General features: G+C 38.7%; 1 protein-coding gene across 1 annotated transcript in view; it reads left to right on the forward strand.

The window, feature by feature from the left end:
* Positions 1 to 74: 74 nt before the first annotated feature.
* Positions 75 to 20345, forward strand: part of LOC109695565 (maltase-glucoamylase-like) — a gene marked incomplete at both ends in the record, with an annotated part of 59107 nt that continues 38836 nt past the window's right edge. The window contains 13 exons of the mRNA XM_074064640.1: positions 75 to 229; positions 1067 to 1123; positions 4068 to 4192; positions 6868 to 6956; positions 9433 to 9482; positions 9917 to 10084; positions 13654 to 13806; positions 14149 to 14349; positions 15174 to 15328; positions 16679 to 16847; positions 17114 to 17210; positions 18302 to 18414; positions 19484 to 19609. Coding sequence (XP_073920741.1) covers positions 75 to 229; positions 1067 to 1123; positions 4068 to 4192; positions 6868 to 6956; positions 9433 to 9482; positions 9917 to 10084; positions 13654 to 13806; positions 14149 to 14349; positions 15174 to 15328; positions 16679 to 16847; positions 17114 to 17210; positions 18302 to 18414; positions 19484 to 19609 — 1658 coding nt within the window. The remainder of the gene's footprint in view (positions 230 to 1066; positions 1124 to 4067; positions 4193 to 6867; positions 6957 to 9432; positions 9483 to 9916; positions 10085 to 13653; positions 13807 to 14148; positions 14350 to 15173; positions 15329 to 16678; positions 16848 to 17113; positions 17211 to 18301; positions 18415 to 19483; positions 19610 to 20345) is intronic.

Here is a 20345-nt window from a genome sequence, read left to right on the forward strand (position 1 = left end):
GATCGTCACTAAGCTTGAGTAAAGGAAAATGTGATAGGCTGCAGCTGGATTTCTGACCTGGGCCTAAACTGGAGGATTTCTTCAAGGCCTTGGGCTGGAGCCCAGTTGGGGCTCTGATTGTGACACGTTCATTTCCTTCTTCAGGTTTGTGTCAGACAGACAGACCTGGGATATAGATGGTCAGTTCCTGCTGGGTCCAGCTTTCTTGGTCAGCCCTGTCCTGGAGTGTGTAAGTATGGAGGCTCCTACTGGGGGGGAGGATCCCAGCTGTAAGGCTAGGTGAATCAGGTTGGAGACGTTTGGTATGAGGGATCCTGAAACATTGCTCCTTACTCTCTATTTGTCTCTTTGTCTCTTTCTGAGTAAAACTCTATACCTTAGGTTACTTGGGTCAGGCCCTTCTTAAAGTCAGCCTAGCAGTTTGGTTCATAGAACAATCAAGAAGAATATAACATGCTTGTATATTTGAAGATTATGTAGTTTGTCCAGAAACTAAAATAAGGAGCATAGAATAAAGTTGGTGGAAGCAGTGTAAGAATTCAGGCAGTCTTCTGTCTCCCTTAATGCAAAGCTTACCAGGAGAACAGCATGCAGCAATGTGTGTCTTCTTATTGCTGCTGACCAAGCCTCCATACCTTCTGTAAGTGGTACTGTAGGCAGCAAATCATTTATTTACTGCCTCTGTGAATGATTATTTTTGTGTTTAAAATTCCCTATTTATAACCCCCTCAATCTGTATACGTGCATAATTTTCATATAATCCAACCCAATTTAAACCACGTCTCTTTAGTGAGTGGACAGATAAATCTCTAAGCAAATTGTGATTTTTAATCTGAAGTTATTTGTCCATATGGGCTTTATGAATTGACTTGTTTGGTTAGGAGAAATTTCCCCTGTTTAAAAGAGAAAAGGAAAGGAAGCTCCCAACATTGAGAAACAGCAGGAAAGAGCTTTTGCAGTGGCTCAATTCCATTACCTCTGTTGTAGTCCTATACATGTGTAGATTGCTCACTCTGGCCTTGACATCAGTGTCCACTGCCCACACCTTGTTTGTGTTTAATTTCAGAATGCCACAAATGTCACTGCATATTTCCCTAGTGCACGGTGGTACGACTACTACACGGTAAGATTTGGAAATGATTATACGACCTGGGAAAATGGTAGAGTACAAAGTATTTATGTCTGACAGTGCTCAGGCCAAATGCTTTCATTTCAACTTGGACAAGGTATTTTAAACCTTATGGCTTCAGTCTTTCTTACCCATCTGTGATGTGAGAACAATCCCTCCTTCAGAGAAATGTCTTGATGTGATACATGACTCTCACTGAGTGCCTAGTTTTTATCTCTGAGTTTATAACTCTTTCCATCATCTCTAGTCACAGGTATATATAAAAGTAGACACCAGTACATTCTGCAGTTGTGATATAAAATACACTTTTTGTTTATATCTTCTATTACGATAAGTTTCTGTTTAAAGAGGCCTTATCGTGTCTTTATTTTTAGTAAATATCTGCTTTTCTAACATTGATGCTTAAAGATTTGCTCTATAAAATTACCTAAGATTAGTGAGTTACAAGGCAGTGTATAAAATGCAAACAGGTGGAGGGTTCCATGTTTCAGGGGCATTTACAAATGAGGAACCCTGTTATGTATTTGTGGCCCAGTATGAGCCCAGGAGATCAGTGTAGAACTGGTCTTGGGAAACTACTCAGCCTGGTCTCTTGAGGGACACAGATGGGTCAGATTCTGATTCTTTGAGAGGGATCACAGGGGTATTCTAGTCCTATAACCAGCCTGAGGGGGCCTGACTTTCTGAGTGAAATAGGGACAGATTGAAACACAGCAGGAAGGCAAGAAATGGAGTCTTTGTCCTCAGCTGTCTTCCAGGGGGATTGAAGCTCTCTTCCAGGGGGCTGCAAACTGGACACGGGCAAAGATAGTGGAGTTGTTCCTCTTCTCTGTCTGGCGAGTACTAACCACTGTCCAACTCTTTTGCTGCTGACTGGCTCTGTCCTTGGATATCATACGTTAAGACTCTGCTATGTATTTTCCAGCCAGCTCCTGTTCTTTTGAGGGAGATAAATGAAAACTTTCTTAAGTGACCTTTACATGGTCTTGAGTTTGCATGGTGCCTGTTCTGTTCCCATATTGACAGTTGTTATGAGTGTGTTAAGATTTCTGCTGAGGGTCCTGGAGTACAGCTAAACAGAAAGCTCCTAGGGTGCACAGTACAAGGAGGAGCTACATTGTAAGGCTGGCCTTGCATTTACATGAATTGAGTGGGGATCTCCTTAAATTTTGCACTTCAGGCATTTTGCTAGTTTTATCTAGGTTCATCTTCGCCCAAGTGCGAAGCTCTGTACTAAGCTCTGTATGTTTGGAAACTGGAAGCATTTCTCCATGCATTCCCCGTGTAATGAGGAGCTAAGATTTGCTCATGAGAAGCATATGGAAATAGCTGTATGTAGCTCATGAGAGGAAGCAAAATATGACAGATTATGAAGGAGAGTTTTCTGGAATGACAGATATTACCCAAAATTCTATTTATTTATTTTGACATAAGTGGGGAAGAATCTAGTGTCATTTTTTCTTCATTATATAATTTTTTAATGCACTGCAACTCACATAGTATAACATCAACCATTTAGATTATTTTCCATTCCTTTGTTTACAAAGGCTTTAATATAGAAAATAGCATTAGATGAAGAATAGGTAACAGAAATCACGTGGGAAGCTAAATATTAATGGAACAAGGCATTCAATGAAAATAAAATTTCCTTGTTAAATTCAAAATAAAGTTGGTTGAGGGGCTGGGTGTTACTGGCATCTACTGGGAAGAATCTGGGGAGGCTACTTAATATAAAACAAGCATAGGGGAAACCCATAAGGTTGAATTATCTGACCCCAAATGCCAGTAGTGCCAATACTGGTTACTTCTTCTGTAGTTGAAAAAGTGTGAGGATGGTCCTTTAGGATTGTGTTTATGACTCAGCTGTGAGACTACCTCTCATCCAGGAGGAACCATAAAGATGTCACATGATGCCAGGTAAGGATTGTGACATGAGGCAGGTAAAGATGCCAATCCTAAATGCACATGTATTATGTTCAACATGTGGATATGTAAATAAGTTTCTCACTTGAGTCTTTTCTGTGAAGTAAGAGTGAGAAATGTTAGTTAAGCTGGTAGGGATGAGAGAGGGCAGTGAGGAAAGATGGAGCCTCAGTAGGTTCTTGGTGAAAGAGAAGGTCTAGAATTGCCATTGTAGGGAGTGTGTCAGGATCCACCAAGAAGTGAATGAATATATTCCTCATCCTCCTCTAGCAGTGTTCCCTGTCTTAGAAAAGGTTATGGAGTAAGGGTGGGCTGGAATCCATGCTAGAACCTCATGTAGTACCTGGTATGGAAACCCCTAAAAGGTCACAGACTCTCACAAGACATTTATTTATTTATTGTTTTATTATTCATATGTGCACACAAGGCTTGGGTCATTTCTCCCCCCTGCCCCACCCCCTCACTTACCACCCACCCTGCCCACTCCCTCTCCTCCTCACCCCCTCAATGCCCAGCAGAAACTATTTTGCCCTTATCTCTAATTTTGTTGAAGAGAGAGTATAAGCAATAATAGGAAGGAACAAGTGTTTTTGCTGGTTGAGATAAGGATAGCTATACAGGGAGTCGACTCACATTAATTTCCTGTGCATGAGTGTTACCTTGTAGGTTAATTCTTTTTGATCTAACCTTTTCTCTAGTTCAAGGTCCCCTTTTCCTATTGGCCTCAGTTGCTTTTAAGGTATCTGCTTTAGTTTCTCTGTGTTAAGGGCAACAAGTGCTTCTAATTTTTTAGGTGTCTTACCTATCCTCACCCTACCCTGCTCACAAGACATTTAAGAGCAGAGAAAGATTTCAAATAACAGTAGGCGAATACAAGACTGTAAGAACAGGTGTGTGCTAAAAGGTGGTGGACAGGTGGCAAGTTCAGAGAGGCAGGTGAGATGTTTTGCAGAAGCATGGCTAAAGGAGGTGTGTGTCCTCTCGCTCACCATCTGTTCCCTTCTTCTGCTCACAGGGTGTGGATATTAAGGCGAGGGGACAGTGGAAGGTGTTGCCAGCGCCTCTTGAGCACATTAACCTTCATGTCCGTGGGGGGTACATCCTGCCCTGGCAGCAGCCTGCACAGAACACCTACTATAGGTGAGTGAAGGAACCCTGGTTCTGCTTTGCATACTGGTTAGCTCACTTATTTGGAATGGATGCCATCAGTCATACAAAGATCATTCTCAAAGCCAATAGTGATTTTACTGAACTCTTGTTTGTGTATTTGTTTGCTTTTTTGCTTTTACCTTCTTCAGTCTCTCCATTCTGAACAATTATCATCATCTATGTTAGGTTCATAGGTATGGAATGATGTTCTACTGACCTAGAAGTTAAAATACATCAATCATGATTCATGATAGTTTAAAGAGTCTATCTGAATCTTAGTTGGCTATTATCCAAAACAGTATTATTGAAAATTGATAAGTACTATGACTACTGATACCTGGGGCTGAGATATCCCATAAAAGCTTCAAAAATTCTTGCTCTATGCCTACATGGTAATTACCAGTAACTAACATCAGGTGAGTTGTTTTTTTGTGTCTAGAACTGTGGCAATGGGGAGCTCTGCTTAGAGATTTTCTATTTTTCCTTAACAATAGGATGAAAAATCACTTGTTGTACGGATCATGATTATCCCCATTTCACAAAGAAGCAAAGAAAGTTTTTCTGAGGATACATGTTTATTCAGTCACATAGCTAGTCAGTGGAGGAACATGATTGAAACCTGTGTGTGTCTGACATCATTCCTCAAAACTTAGATGCCCAGTTGTTTGACTTCAGAGAGTAATGAAGTACTGAGGTACTTAGGATATTTGTAAATGAAATCCTATTGTGTACATATTACACATTTTTGTCACCTATTTGTTTATTAATGGCTACCTGGCTAGTTTCTGGGAGTTAGCTATTGTGCATCGCACTGCATGAATAGTCAGCAATCTCTATGCTAACCTGACTGATCCTTTGAGATATACACACAAGTGGTATGGTGGGATCCTAGGGTGTTTCCATTTTTAAAAGTTAGGATTTCATTGCTCTTTATGTCTGAGTAATCACTGACACATTTTTAATAATCTAGTTAAACATGGACTTGTTCTGTGAAAATCTTGTCCATCTCTTCCAACAGAGGGATTACTGATGCTTCAATATTCATGGTCATAGAATATGTATATAAATATTTCCTCCTATTGGCTTTTTCTTTCTCCTTTAATATTGTTAAATATTCAAGCACAGTTATTTCAAGGTCTTTGTAAATGCCATTGTCTGTAGTCCTTGGGAACTTAAATCTATAGTTAGCTATTTTTGCTGATCTTCTTTCATGTTCACTTATTACCTTATATGTTTACTGATGATTTGTTTTTAAATGTGTTGCTGTTAAGGACCCAAATGTAGCTATCCTTTCACCAGAGATGATTTGTCCTGTCACAGTTTTCAGCCCAGGAACTTTTGCCAACTTTGTGTCATATTATCTCCCTTAGGTTGTCCTTGTTTCACACCGTAATTCAAAGTTCAGCTTTTGTAGCTTTGATTGCCAGGCTTCAGGGCCCAGGGGCTCCCTACAGGCGTTTCTACCCAGGAAATTCCAGGTTTTGCTTAGTATCATGCTTGTGGAGTTAGTTCACTGTTTTGGCTTAATTTGTTTGTTGTCCCTTTGGACTAGTGGATACATTCTTTATTTTCTTACAAGCTCAACTATGTTTATTTATATAGCTTTAAATATTATTCTAAGCAATGTTTTCTTTTCCCAGCAGAGGAATTGTGTTGTGATTATCTAAGATCAAGTAGTATTTTAGTGTGTTAGTCCTCCATTATCCCCCATTCTTCTGGTAGTGTCATTCTGGACTCTTGTAGTATCTTTACTTCTGTGTCAGTTTTCATTTTCTGCTTTGAGTTTTTGTTGAATGTATTTAGTTTTTGTTATACTACTTAAATTCAATGAAGTCAAGAGCTGTGACTTGCATCATTTCTATTTATCATTGTATTTCCTTGACTTCTCAGCAATAATGGCTCAATTCCTGTACTACCTATGAGAGGAGGTGATGTTATTGATAGTGGACTGTGATTACTGAGACTGAACTCTGAAGAAATGCGTTAGAGAAGTGGGGTCAGTGAGGGGCACAGCACGATCAGAGAATTGTGACCAGAGGATGATGAAATGATGAGATTCCAAATGAAATTGCTTTCTTTCTCTTTCCCTACATCTACCTCCTTCACCATCTCTTTGAGTAGTTTTTTGTGTTTCTTAATCTTAATCATAAAGCAAGTTATTGGAATGTTTTGTTTTTCTAACGAAACAAAATTATATAATCAAGGAAGGGAAGTAACCACTATATGAGATGGACCTTCTTGTATGCTTTCTTCTGAGTAAAAATGTCCTTATTAGGGAAAGTTTGTCGCGCTTACAGCAGTTGCCTCTTTTGTCGCTGTCATACCCAGTGACCTGACCACACCACTACTGAACAGTAATTCCCTCTCTCATAAACATCCAGATTTTACTTAATGGTTGCAGACACAGCTTTTATTGTAACGACTGCAGTGGGTCAGATGCTAACATTCTTGCTGCTACATGGAAGTTTAGTGCTAACGAGTATTTCCATTTCCTGTGATATCACCGATACTGCAGTAAGATGTTCCTGACATTTTTGCCTTTGTGTCTGAAGGAAAGCAGAGCCCTCTGAGCTAGTAACTTTTTCTATGTGAAATATGAGGAAGCGTTTGGCAAAATTCTTTGTGTTATAAGTCTTTGTCTCTTACATAAACCTTGTTTCCCACAGCCGGAAGAACCCTCTTGGTCTTATCATTGCCCTGGATGAGAACAATGAAGCCAAAGGAGAGCTTTTCTGGGATGATGGGCAATCCATAGGTGAGTGTCATGTGACAATGTGACCATTGCTAGCCTCATGTGACAATGTGACCATTGCTAGCCTCCTGTGAGAATGTGACCATTCCTAGCCTCATGTGAGAATGTGACCATTTTAGCCTGAATTGTTCTGTTTGCTTTTTGCTTTTTGAGAAAGGTTTTCCTACGTAGCTACACTAGCCCGGAATTGATATGTAGCCCAGGGCGGGCTTGAACTTACAAATCTCATGGCTGTGTCTCCAAGGCGGTGTGATGATACTCGTGCCCCACCACGCATAGCTAAACCTGCATCTTTGATTTTGCCCTTTCACTCCTTCTCGCTGTTGTGTTTTGGAAGAAATCTCACTGGGCACATCCCCAAGAGAAGAGTTTTATTGCTAGGTACACCTGTCAGAAGAAGTGATAGTTGAACTGTAGAATTCCCAGCTTTCTCTCACTGGCAGTGTGGTGTAAAGGATTCTCCTTTTATTGTTAACAGACACCGTTACAACATAGTTTTATGACCTTTCCTGTAATTTTTGTAATGTAAATATCTTTCCCCCAAATACTTATAAACAAATGGCAATGCTATGAAAACCACTCCCAGGTGAGTATATGCATCCCAACTGTGTGTGCACAAGCTCTGTTTTAGTACACTGCTGTGACTGCAGTGTAGGAACTCTTTTTGTGTCTGTGGCTTAGCACATAGAGTCCCGTGAGACATCTGCCTTGAACGCACTTGGAAGAGAAGCCTTTCCTGTTTCCTTTAAGAGGAAGTGGGCAATACTGTAGTTTGGCCTCAGACTATTAAATAATTGTCACTCTCAAGACCCGGCTTTTACAAAGGACATTTTTATTATTATAAATATTTAATGAATAAATATTGAACCTACTCAAGGTGAGGAACACACACATCATATATGCAGACTTGCATACCATCAGCCATACTGTTCAGTGCACCCCACAGTGAGATCTGTGAACACACTGATCACCACAGTGCTGTGTATTATGCACTGACTCACATCTCACTTTTGTGTCCACACATTCTCTGGAAGTCACTGCTCTACCCAGGAGTACTATAAGTAAAAATTGTATTGTTTTTCATTTCTTTCTTTTTTTGGTGGTGGTAGTAGGGGCTGAACTCAGGGCGTTGACCTTGACTCTTCCACTTGAGCCACACCTCCATTTTTTTTTGGTTTCGTATATTTGGGATAGGGTCTAATGTTTTTGCCAGGCCAGGCTGGACTGTGACCCTCATATTTATACTTCTCACATGGCTGTGATGACAAGCAAGCACTACCATTCTCAGCTATGGATTGGGATTTGCACTTACAGGTTTTGTCTGGGCTCATATTGAACTGAATCTTCCTTTAGTGTTCTTTATATCTGGAATTATAGCTATGAACCAATGTTTCTGGCTAGTTCAAAATTTTGTTTAGATTCACATAGGAATGAGATCACAACTTTCTTTTACTTTTTTGATAGCTGGTATATTTCACTTAGTTTATGAGATACCAGGTTTATCCATATATCACAAATCTCAGGATTTCATTTTTCATGACTAAATATTACTCTGTGGTTTATTTGTGACACAATATTTTTTGCTGATATTTGTATATTGAGAGAAATGAATTATAGACTTAAAAATAAGTGCTGAAAGAATAAATCTCTTAGTGTAAAAATAGGACATAATCTTTTTGCCATTTGTCTTGGTAGTAATTTTGGTGAACTTGACACAGAAATCATAGTCAAGAAAATAAAAAAATTTAACAAATGTGACTACATCAAACTACAATGTTTTTGTAGAGCAAAAAATGCACAAATTGAAATGGCAACCAATAGAATGGGATAAAATAACTGCAGGTATTTGTGGCCTAAAACAGTGAATACAAACATATATAAAGAACTCTTACAACTCAATATTAATGAGTTAATAGCCTGATTTAAAAATGGCAAAGGATCTCAATAGATGGTTTTCCGAAAAAAACATAGAACTTGCCACCAGATATATGGAGAGCTGTTAAATGCCACTAAGCAGCAGAGAAATAAAAGTGAAAAATTCCAATGACCTATCACCTCACACCTTTTAGGATGGTACTGTGAAAAGCAGAAAGATGACAGTGTTGGCGAGTATGTGGATCAAATGCAATGAAGCCAGAGACATTGCTGGAGAGGTGAATAGTTACAGCCACTATGGGGAACAGGGTAGAGCTTCTTCAATATACTTAAAACAGAGCCACCATTGATCCCACAATCCCATTTCTGGTATGTGTCCAAAGGACATGAAAAGTGTAGACTTTTCATGTTATCTGCAGTCTCATGAGTACTGCAGCAGTAGTCATCGGAATAAAAACACCAAGAACATCCTACGTGTCCACTGATAGGTAGATGAATAAAAATGTTGTATGTAGAGGTTATGGAGTCAGGTTTGAGGAGAGGCAGGTGAAATTGTTCTTCTGTGGTGGTCTAGCGAGTCTGTCTTTTCTTTTTACTCTTTCAGATACTGTGGCCAAGGATGAGTATATTTTTTGTGAATTTTCTGCCAGCCAAGTGAGTAGCACATTTTCATGACTCTAAGTATATGCTTTTGTGTCTTATAAACACATAAGTGACTGTGCATGTGTGTAATTAGGTTTTTGACACAGTTTTCATTTAGTGAATATAGGTAAAAACATTTCCACTTATGATTTAACCCCAATAATTGCATCTCTTGCATTATCAAAAGTGTTCATTCATATTTATAAATCAAAGCTGCTGGTGTTCTAAAATACAATTGATGAAAATGTCTCCATGTTTGTTTTTACAATTGTACTTCTTACAGTGTTATTTATATAAATTTAAACTGTAAGAATTTATTGTTAGAGAAAGCTCCCAAGCATTAGAGCAGGGGGAATAAGTGGTCTAGGGTGGAGCATTTGAAGGACTAGGAAATCAGTGTACTACAGGTGTACTTTAGTGCTTAAATGTGCTTTGTTGTTTTGCAGAGCCACTTGGATGTGAAGATTTTAAAGTCAGCCTACAAGGACCACAACAATTTAACATTTCGAGAGATTAAAATCTTTGGGACACAAGGACTTAGAAATGTTACAGTCAAACACAATGGTACTCTGAGTCAAATGTCTCCTAGTGTGACTTATGATCCTATCTTGAGGGTAAGAATTGTTTTGATTGAGGTGTTGTTTTGAAGAATGCTCCACAGCATCATGTTGGCTCTTCCTGTAATGTTGCATGGGGTTCTGAAGGACCAGAACATTTGTGGGGCCAGCATTGGGGCAGTTAATGGGCTGGAAAGCTAAGGTGGAATGAGGAACTGGTCTGAGCTAGAATGGTTGGGAAGAAGTTGGGGAATAGGGAATAAGGACCAAAGGTCTTTCAAGTTTACCATCTTCTGTGTTCCTTGGTGTTCTGCTCTCTCAACTGTCTTCACTTCCAAAGAAACTGTGTTATGGACAGAAGAAGAGCAGAGTCAGGAAAGGGGAACAGGATTAAAGAAAAACAGATCTGAAAGCTGATGCCTGATGGTGTAAGGGAAAGGTGGGAGGTAGGAGTTGCGTGCATTAAACAATTGAAGTGCTGCTTTTAGTGTGATCACATATATAGAGACTTGCTCCAACACATGCATTCTCAAAAAATACTTTTCAAAAACTGAATTTGATATTCCTAGTGAATGGATACATGTTTTGTGAGGTGTATCCATTACATCACTGTAACAAGCCCTGTGACTCCTGCACTTTTTGCATCAGTTCTTCTGATGGCTTAGCATTGTGAGTGATCCTTTGCCAAGCAATCCTGCCCACAGGTGCAGGTCCTTCTGGAAATGGAGCTGCTGGGTCAGTGTGGATTGTAGGGGACCTTTCAAATCTGAGGGAAATTAGCTTCTGTAGACTTCACTAATACTGGCCTATTAGTCATCTTGGACATGTTGAACAGAAAAGATGTTGGGAATGTATATATTGTAAATTGGAAATGAAAGTATTTTATGGTTGATGCTTCATATGGCAGTGTGCACGTCCTTTTGTGAACCGATGCATGCCTAGGGATGGTGTTGCTGGATCATTAGGTAGTTTTAGTTTTAGCTTTTTGAGGGGCCTCTATATTGTTCTCCTTAGCGGTTACACTAATTTACATCGCCATCAACAGTGTAAGGGTTCCTTTTCCCCACAGCCTCACCTGCATCAGCTGTTGTTTGTGTTACTGATGACAGCCATTTTGACTGGGATAAGGTGAACTCTCAATGTCAATTTGATTTGCATTTCGTGTATGGCTGAGGAGATTGAGCCTTTCTTCATATGTTTACTGGCCATTGTACTTCTTCTTTTGAGACTTGTCTATTCAGTTCATTTCCTCACTTATTCAATGGGGTGTGGAGTCTTTGATAGCTTGGTTATTTGAGCTCCCTATATGTTGTGATTATTAATGGTTTGTCAGGTCTATAGCTGGAATAGATTTTCTCCCATTTTATAGGTTGTATCTTCAGCCTGGTGATTGTTTCTTTTGCTGTGCCAAAGCTTTGTAGATTCATGTAGTACCTTTGTCAATACTTTCTCCTAATTGCTAAGCTATTGGAGTTTCATTCATAAAGTTATTACCTATGCCAATGTGTTCCCAATTTTCCTGAATTAATTTAAAGATTTTACATTAAGTTTTTTAATCCATTTTGAACTGATGCTAGTCCAAGGTGAGAGACTGGGATCTAGTTTCAGTCTCTGCAGTTGGAAATCTAGTTTTCCCAGCACCTTTTGTGGCAAGGCTGTCTTTTCTACAGCACATATTTTGTTACCTTTGTCAAAAATCAGATGGCTATAGTTGTGAGGTTTGGTGTCAGGGTCTTCCATTCTATTCCCTTGATCTTCTTGCCTGTTTTTGTGTCAGTACCATGCTGTTTTCATTACTATGGTTCTGTGGTATAGTTTGAAGTCAGGTATTGTGGTATCTCCAGTGTTGGTGTTTTGGCTCAGGGTTGCTTTGGCTAGTCAGTGTCTTTTGTGCTTTTATGTGAACTTTAAGATTGAATTTTTTATGTTGGTGAAAAATGTTGTTGGACTTTTGATAGGAATTGCCTTGACCATATAAATTGGTTTTTGTAGCATACATATTTTCACAGTATTGATTCCTCAGATCCATGAGCATGGGATTTCTTCCATCTTCTGGTGTCTTCTTAGATGTCTTTCTTTAGTTACTTGTAATTTTCATTGTATAGGTCAGTCACACCCATTGTTAAATTTATTCTTGTGTAGTTTAGTTGTTTTGAAGCTATTGTGAATGGTATTATTCTCCTGATTTCTTTCTCAAGCTGTTCATTGATTATATGTAGAAATGCTGCTGATGCTCGTGAATTGATTTTGTAGCCTGCTACTTTGCTGAAAGTTTGTATGAAATCTAAAAGTTTTTTAATTGATTTTTTAGGGTCTTGAAGGTATAGAATCACATCATTTGTAATTAGGGACAATTTGATTTCTTCCTTCTCTATTTGAGTCCTTTGTATTTCTTTCTCTTGTCTTATTACTCTGGCTAGGAATTCCAACAGTGTTGAATAAGAGTGGGGAGAGTGGATACTCTTTTTTCATTCCTGATGTTAGAGGACATGGTTTCAGTTTTTTCCCATTAAGAATGATGTTGATTGTAGGTTTGTCATATACAGTGTTTACAATGTTGACAAAGGTGCCTTTTATTCCTACTCTCTTTAGAGCTTTTGTCATGAAAGCATGTTGAGTTTTGTCAAAGGCTTTTTCTGCATCTATGATATGTTGATGTGGTTTTTGTCTTTGAGTCTGTTTATAATTGTATTACATTTATTGAAAAGGTCATACTTGATTTAATTCTCAGAGTCTTTTTATAATTCTTGATATAGGCATGATGGATATGGAGATGGGAGATGGGACAGAAAAGTGCAGGGTGGTTTAGCCTGGGAGTACACTGTAGAAGGTGATAACACATAAAATGTGATTTTATTCCTCCAAGTAAATTTGTGAACTATGTTGAATGCAATTTTAAAGTTAAAAATCTTCATATGATTTGATTAGAAATCAGAGTATGAAAAGTCAAAGATTTAAACCTTTTTTTTGTTGGGGGTGAAGTAAAGCTTTTTAAAGGAACAAAGGTTTAAAAATATAAAAAGATGTTGAATATTTCTATTGATGAGTTCATGCAAAACTTGTTTCATGCTTTAAGCAGTGATTTTTAATGAAAAGGCTTGGAAGTTAGAAAAGGAAGGAAGTACAATGATTTTACCATCTTCAAAAATTTTACATTTGATAAATCTGAGACCCAAAGAATTCAGATAATTATTCTTAGATTTCAGAGATGAATGAGAATGAAAAATAAGGCAAATTCTTCTTATTGCTCTCTTGTTTCTACACCTTCAAACCGTAGGAAACACTGACTTGGAGTTGGGGAAGGACAAAAAGAATACCTCAATTTGGAAAGATTAGCAGAGACTTTCTTAAAAAAATAAAAAAGGGATAGAGAATTAACAACACTGTGTGATCACAGCAGGTTTTATTTGACCTAATTCTTAGTACCGTATAACGTACAAAGTCTGCTAAAGAAATGCCATATTCCTGGTCTGTATTCCACATTTACCCACTTACTTTCTCATAAGCTGAAGGAATGGGTTACTTGCATTGTTGTTAGACTGGTCCCATTATATATTTTTTTAATTTCAGATCAAGCAGGACTTGTCCTGAGAATTAATCTCCCTGTGTCTTCTGTGTTCCCACAGGTTGCTGTCATCACAGAAATTCATCTTATCCTGGGGGAAGCATACATGGTGGAGTGGGACATAGACATACAGGACGAGGAGAAAATAGACTGCTATCCCGATGAGCATGGTGTTTCCGAAGCCAACTGCACAGCCCGGGGCTGTGTCTGGGAGGTAACTTTGCTACTGAGGGTATTAGAGAACTAAGATCCTCTGCAGCTAACCTGTGATTTCATGAGCAAAGCACCAGTGCCCAAGAACCCACTAAAAATCCATGCAAAGAGGGGGCCTCCAGTGGATCCTCATCTCCATATGAAGAGTTTACAGTGACACAGTGGAATGTTTTTAATGAGTTTTTTGCTTGGATGAAAGAATTTAAATCTTTGCCATGAACCAATGAACTAAAATGAATGCATGATGTGAGACTTTTCCTCCATATAAGTTGACACTTTCTAACTCTTTCTATACTGTAACACTAGACCCACATGCTGATCTGATACTGGCTTCGCTTTTTAGGAATCCAGTTCACTTGGAGTTCCTTCTTGCTACTTTGTCACTGATCTGTATTCCGTCAGCAATGTTCAATATAACTCGGACGGGGCCACAGCTGACCTCTCCTTGAAGTCTTCTCCTTACATCAGTGCCTTCCCCTCCACACCTGTGGATCCCCTGCGCCTGCTTGTGACCTACCACAGTAACGAGATGCTGCAGTTCAAGGTAAATGCAGTAAATGTGTAAGTTGTCAGTAATCCCATTCGGTTCAACTACTCAGCTATCAATATTGCAGAACCCTTAAGTTAGTGTGTCCCATTTTCAAGTAGAATAAACCCTTATCCCAATATTAAAACAATGACCAATCCTTGATAGAGTAGTGAGCCCTTTCCTAATTTACATTTTGAAAAGAATCCTGTGGCTACTGTACTGAACATGATATGACAAAAAGTAATGGAGAGGCCAGGGAGGAGTCTACTAGTTGGGTTGTTCTCGTGTGGGATTGAACTTGAACTATGTCCAGAAGTGAGGGAAACTGAGAAGGTGAGATGGCAAGAGCTTTTACCTGAAGGAATGAAGGAAATGAGGGACAGAGAAGACTGAAGCAGTTCTGCATGTTTCTATCTTTGATCTGTGTAGATTCTAGTGAATTAAACTGAAATAAGGAAATAGCATGCTTGAGCTTGGACAATATTAAGAGTTTGGGAACAGACATGAGATGTCTTTTGAAACATCCATCAGTGGACATTGCTCTCCTTCACTTCTGTAGTTTCATTCCAGCTATGGACCAGGGGTGGGCTAGAAATTCTTATGACTATTTCTCGATTAAATTATGAACTTCTACAGGATCGGGTTTTCTCCTTATTTCTTGGTGCTTCAGATCTGAATTATAGGCCTGCAGATAGTAACAACTTTCTAAATGCTATCAAAGAAGTAGCTACGTTGAATTACGTGATGTAATACTGTTAATTACAACCACCTTCTGTATAATAGAACAACAAAATGCATATACTCTCTATTCCACTTAAAATCACTTTCATCTGACATAGATTTATGATCCAAACAACAACCGGTATGAAGTCCCAGTCCCTCTGAACATTCCCTTGGCCCCCTCTGGCACTTCTGAAACTCGACTCTATGATGTTCTCATTAAGAAGAATCCATTTGGGATTGAAATTCGCCGCAAGAGTACAGGCACTGTCATGTAAGTAACTCTGGTCTGATTTGGAAGTGGTGGTGACTTTAACATTACTTGCCAGGCTCATTATGGTTGGAGCTAGACTGGCTCAAAACATCATACTGTCGATTCCAGATCCATAAGTGATTTCCTTCAGGTTTGATCTTATGGGAAATCTTTGGCCCTTAGAATAATTAGTGAGGCAGTTCCTTTTATCTAGGATGCACCCAACAAATATTTATTGGGTACCTCCCCTTAGTAGGTACTATTGTAGGTACTGTGGCTGTAAGACAGAACAGGCATTTCTTGGTGTGAAAGAAATAATAGTTTACATTACAATGTAAAAGGAAGTTGATAATGTGAAAAGTGCTTTTGGGGGATAGAATAGGGTAATCAAGTGTTTTGATAATGCTTTTGATAATGTAGTTGAGTAGTTCTAAGTGTTACCTGAACTACCAGACCTGCCTCCTGTTCGGAATGTTCATCCTTATTAAGAAAAAAATGTTATAGTTATACATATATAATACATAAGTATTTATTTATATGTGGAAAAATGAATGTATTTACACTTTTTTGGCAAAACTGCACAGAGAGAATTTTTTTTGCCTTTGTTATAAAAAAACCCAGAAATAGAGCTATGCAGATATTTTCTCCTTGGGCCTAAGGAATGCAGATGTTCTGTCCTCACCCTGAAATGTAATTTCTTAGAGCAATCCTAATCTCTAGGAACCCAGTGACATGAGAATGAGATAATACACGAAACAGGAAATGGATCAGTTAGGAGTTCTCCATGTGCTACCCCGAGGGAAGGGAAAAATATTTGCAATAAGAGAAAATTAGTGCACAGCTGATGCCAGGAGGAAACCTGTCAGGGAAAGGAATAGATAAAGTCTAGAGCAGTAAGTAAGGAGGAGAAGGTGGGGCCCAGAGCTGGGGTATTTGGTGGGCTTCAGATCAATGACAGTCTTGAAGGTTTTGTAAGATGTTCCCATGAGAAGGCACTGAAAGATGAACACAGTGGAAAGGGGAGGGCCTTTAAAGCATCGCTGTGCATGCATGTAAGGACTGCACTATCAAGAGAAAGAATAGATGGTAGGGCAGGATGACCTGGTAGCAGTGAAGATGATGAGAAGTGATTGGATTTGGGATTATGGAGAGAGCACAGATAGGAGGCAGTGATAGAGGGATCTGAAGAATGGCGGTGCCTTGTCTTTTCATAAGGGTATCTGATTAATGAAATCAATGTGTTTTAGGTGATGATTGAGTTCTGAGTGGGTTGGTGGGGAAACAGAGGTTGTGTTGATTTCAAAAAGTCAGCAGTTTGAAGCCAATAGGAAAGGTAATTATCTTCTCCAAATTGACCTTTTCCTGTTGCAGCTGGGACTCTCAGCTCCTTGGCTTCACCTTCAATGACATGTTCATCCGCATCTCCACTCGCCTTCCCTCCAAGTACCTCTATGGCTTTGGGGAAACTGAGCACAGCTCCTTTAGGAGAGACTTGAACTGGCACACCTGGGGCATGTTTTCCAGAGATCAACCCCCTGGGGTAAGGACAGAGCATTTGGGTTCTGCCTCTTTACTTCTCTCTGCACACATGGTGTGCCCTCTTGGCTTCACCTACCCAGACTCAACATGGATTGTCACATTCTTCTTTTAGGCAAATGGGCCAGTTCTCAAGCTTCTTTGTTTCTCGTGTGTTTAACTTACTTTTAAGAGAAGTCTAGACCCATAATATCAAACATATTTTTGTTGAGTAACTTCTCATTAAAAATGTATTTTAACCTCTTATCACCTGTTCCCCATAACTCTCAGTACAAGAAGAATTCCTATGGTGTTCACCCCTACTACATGGGACTAGAGGAAGATGGCAGTGCCCACGGAGTCCTCCTGCTGAATAGCAATGCCATGGGTAGGATGATGCTGGCCCTTCCCTTGATCTCAGTACTAATCTTTCTTGAGTCAGTGTAGAATATATTGAACTATTTTGAAGCTATGGGGTAGAGCGCTCATTCTGGGAGTATGATCTATGATGAAAAGATTCTTGATTGTAGGAAAGGGTAGAAAGTGGTGAGGTGGTTGTCTAAATTTTCTCTGTATATGCCTAATTTGTTGAACAGCTCCTCCTCTCTCTATCTATCTTAAGTTTCACATCTATAAGACTACTTTTAGGTCATCATTCTTAACTGGTCAATTTGTAAATTCCAGACTCAGTAGAATATTGTCTTAATTATCATAATGTTATAAAAAAATGCTTGATGTCTGGTAATGTCACCCCTCTTTGTTCTTGTTTATAAGTTCTTGACAACTGTATTTCATTAAAAATTTTAATCAGGTTATCAAGTTTCAAAAAAGTCCTGTCGAGACTTTGAGATCACTTTGAGAAGAAATTGACATTTATTATGAACATGAGATTTACTTTTTTATTTATGTACTATCAATGCTTCTTAAAGTTTTATAATTCTGCTAACATTCTTGCACATTTTTAATAGAGTTGTTATTGAATATTTGGTTGTTCATTGAATTAAAATGGCATTTTAACATTAAAAAAAGAAAATTAGGTGGTTGGGAAAAATTTGTAGGTAATAATTGGTGAAATGTGAAAAGGCTCATTCTTCAGTGAATGTTTATTTGTCTGTCGAATTTTCCTGTTTTGATAACATATAATGTTAAGAAAAGTGCTGTTATTGGAGAAGTTGGTAAAGTGTTCATGGAAACTCTCGGCACAATTCTTGAAACTTCTTGTGAGTCTTAAACTATTCTTAAAAAGTTATAAAAATAATTTTCAAGGTGCAGAATGATAAACACAATAATTAGACAACCAAAGGGAGAACATCCAGGCATGGGATCCTATAGCCATTCTCTAAGTTCTTCATCATTGTGGGTATAGTGTAGACTATTTGCTCCTCATGTGGAGCAATGGAGGAGAGAGAAGACATGGTAGCCAGAGCTCATTCCTCACTTTGAAGGTTTGAAGTTTCCTTGGCATTTTCCTGTTTTCAGATGTGACATTCCAGCCCATGCCTGCCCTGACATACCGTACCACAGGGGGAATTCTGGACTTTTATGTGTTCTTGGGGCCAACTCCAGAGACTGTCACTCAGCAGTACACTGAGGTCTGTTGAAATTCATTTTGTTGTCAGATGTTCATACAGCGATTCTGTGTTCCAAGTCTCATATTTGTTAGTGTAACTCCCATGTGATAACTAAACTTGTTGACTTTTCTCAAGAATAGGTATGTTTAAAAATAAGCAGCAATAAATATATTATAATAATCATTGATTTCAGTGGTTCTCTGTCACAGAGGAGTATAAGTTAGGCATGGTAGTGCTGGTACTGGTGAGGCTATTTTGGTGATGTTGGTAATGGTGGTCATGGTGAGGAGAGTGGTGGTAGAGCTGGTATCTATGGTAGGAGTGTTGGAAGTTTTTATGGGAGTGGTGATGGTGACAGGAGAGAGTGTGGAGAATGGTAACATCTTGGTAGAAATAAGAGTTATGTAGCAATTACTGTCTGTACTACTCAGTGGATGTCCAATCACTTCACATATATTGTGTCATTCAGTCCTCATAAAAAACAGATACTACTACTATACTTAAGTTACAGGTGCAGAACCAGGCACACAGAGGTTAGTCAATGTGGCTCAATGTTGCACAGACAGCAGTGCTTGGAACCTGCATACTGACCCATATATTTTGCCTCTGTGTTTTATCCTCTTAACTAGTAAGTTAGACCTCCTGTAGAAATCAGAATAAAAGTAAGCCTTTTAAAATTCTGAGAATGAGCTCTAATCTAACTAGAATCTAGTGGCTGTGTAGTTCTTTGAATTTCTCTCTGGATTTGAATTTGTTTGCTATCTAGTTTGGAGCAATGGAAAATTAATTTCACTTACTTCATGGTCTCTGCTTTTTCTTTTTAACACCATTTACAAGCAAACAACAAAATTTCATTCTTTTATGGCTGAATAAACTTCATTTGTATATGAATACCACAGTTTCTTAATCCATTCATCAGTAGTGGGGCATCTTGGGTGTTTCCATTGCTTAGCTATTGTGAATAGTGCTGCAATAAACATGTGTGTTCATGTGCTGTTTTTGTAACCTGACTTACATTCCTTCAGGTATATCCCTAGGAGTGGTAGTAACTTCTGCTTTTAAGGACTAATATTTTATGATTGTGTTCTAGGTGATTGGTCGTCCTGTGATGGTACCTTACTGGTCCCTGGGGTTCCAGCTTTGTCGCTATGGATATGAGAACGACTCTGAGATCTCCAGCTTGTACGATGACATGGTGGCTGCCCAGATCCCCTATGTATGTATAGGGCATGGTGAACTGGCTCTATGAGCTCATAGCTAATACAGGTGTCTCTGGGTCTGCATTTATTTGTTGAATTTTCATGCTATTCTATAAGGACTCCAAGTGCTTTCTAACGTGATGTCATAATGAGCCTGACCCCAGCACAGTAATACATGTGTGCACCTTGCCCATAATTTACACTCCTAATAGTTCAGAATCTGACATTTAGGAAGGCTGGCTTAAGGCTCTTTCTGTTTATCATACTTTCTTGCTTTTCTTTTATATTACTTTAAGACTTTTAGTCAAGAAATATTTGATCCCATAAGAATCAAAGATTTCTCCAACAGTAGTTTTGTTAACTTAAAAGATTTAAACCAGATTTTTAAAATAAAATTTTGTGTTATATAGGTCTCTACTCCATCAGTTTGTGGGCACCATGGCATGTTATTCTCTAAGCCCTTCTCTACTCGCACGGTGAATAGTGGATGGGTTTCTAGGAAAGCATATCTGGAAACAAACTTTATCCTTCATCTAATAATTAGAGTGATCCCATGGACCACATTCATATTTAACATTTTTTTGTTTATATTTTTCAATCAATGCAAAGTATAAAATGCAGTATATCGTTCTTCATAAGAAAACTCTATGCAGTTACCAAAAAGGCTGTCTCTTCCACATCAATTACACATTTTTGTCTGTCTTTCCTTTGAAGTAGATTTACTGTTCAAGTGGTATTAGAACTGTAGTGTTC

The sequence above is a fragment of the Castor canadensis genome, unplaced genomic scaffold (assembly GCF_047511655.1).
Source record: "Castor canadensis unplaced genomic scaffold, mCasCan1.hap1v2 HAP1_SCAFFOLD_322, whole genome shotgun sequence".
Taxonomy (NCBI): Eukaryota; Metazoa; Chordata; class Mammalia; order Rodentia; family Castoridae; genus Castor; species Castor canadensis.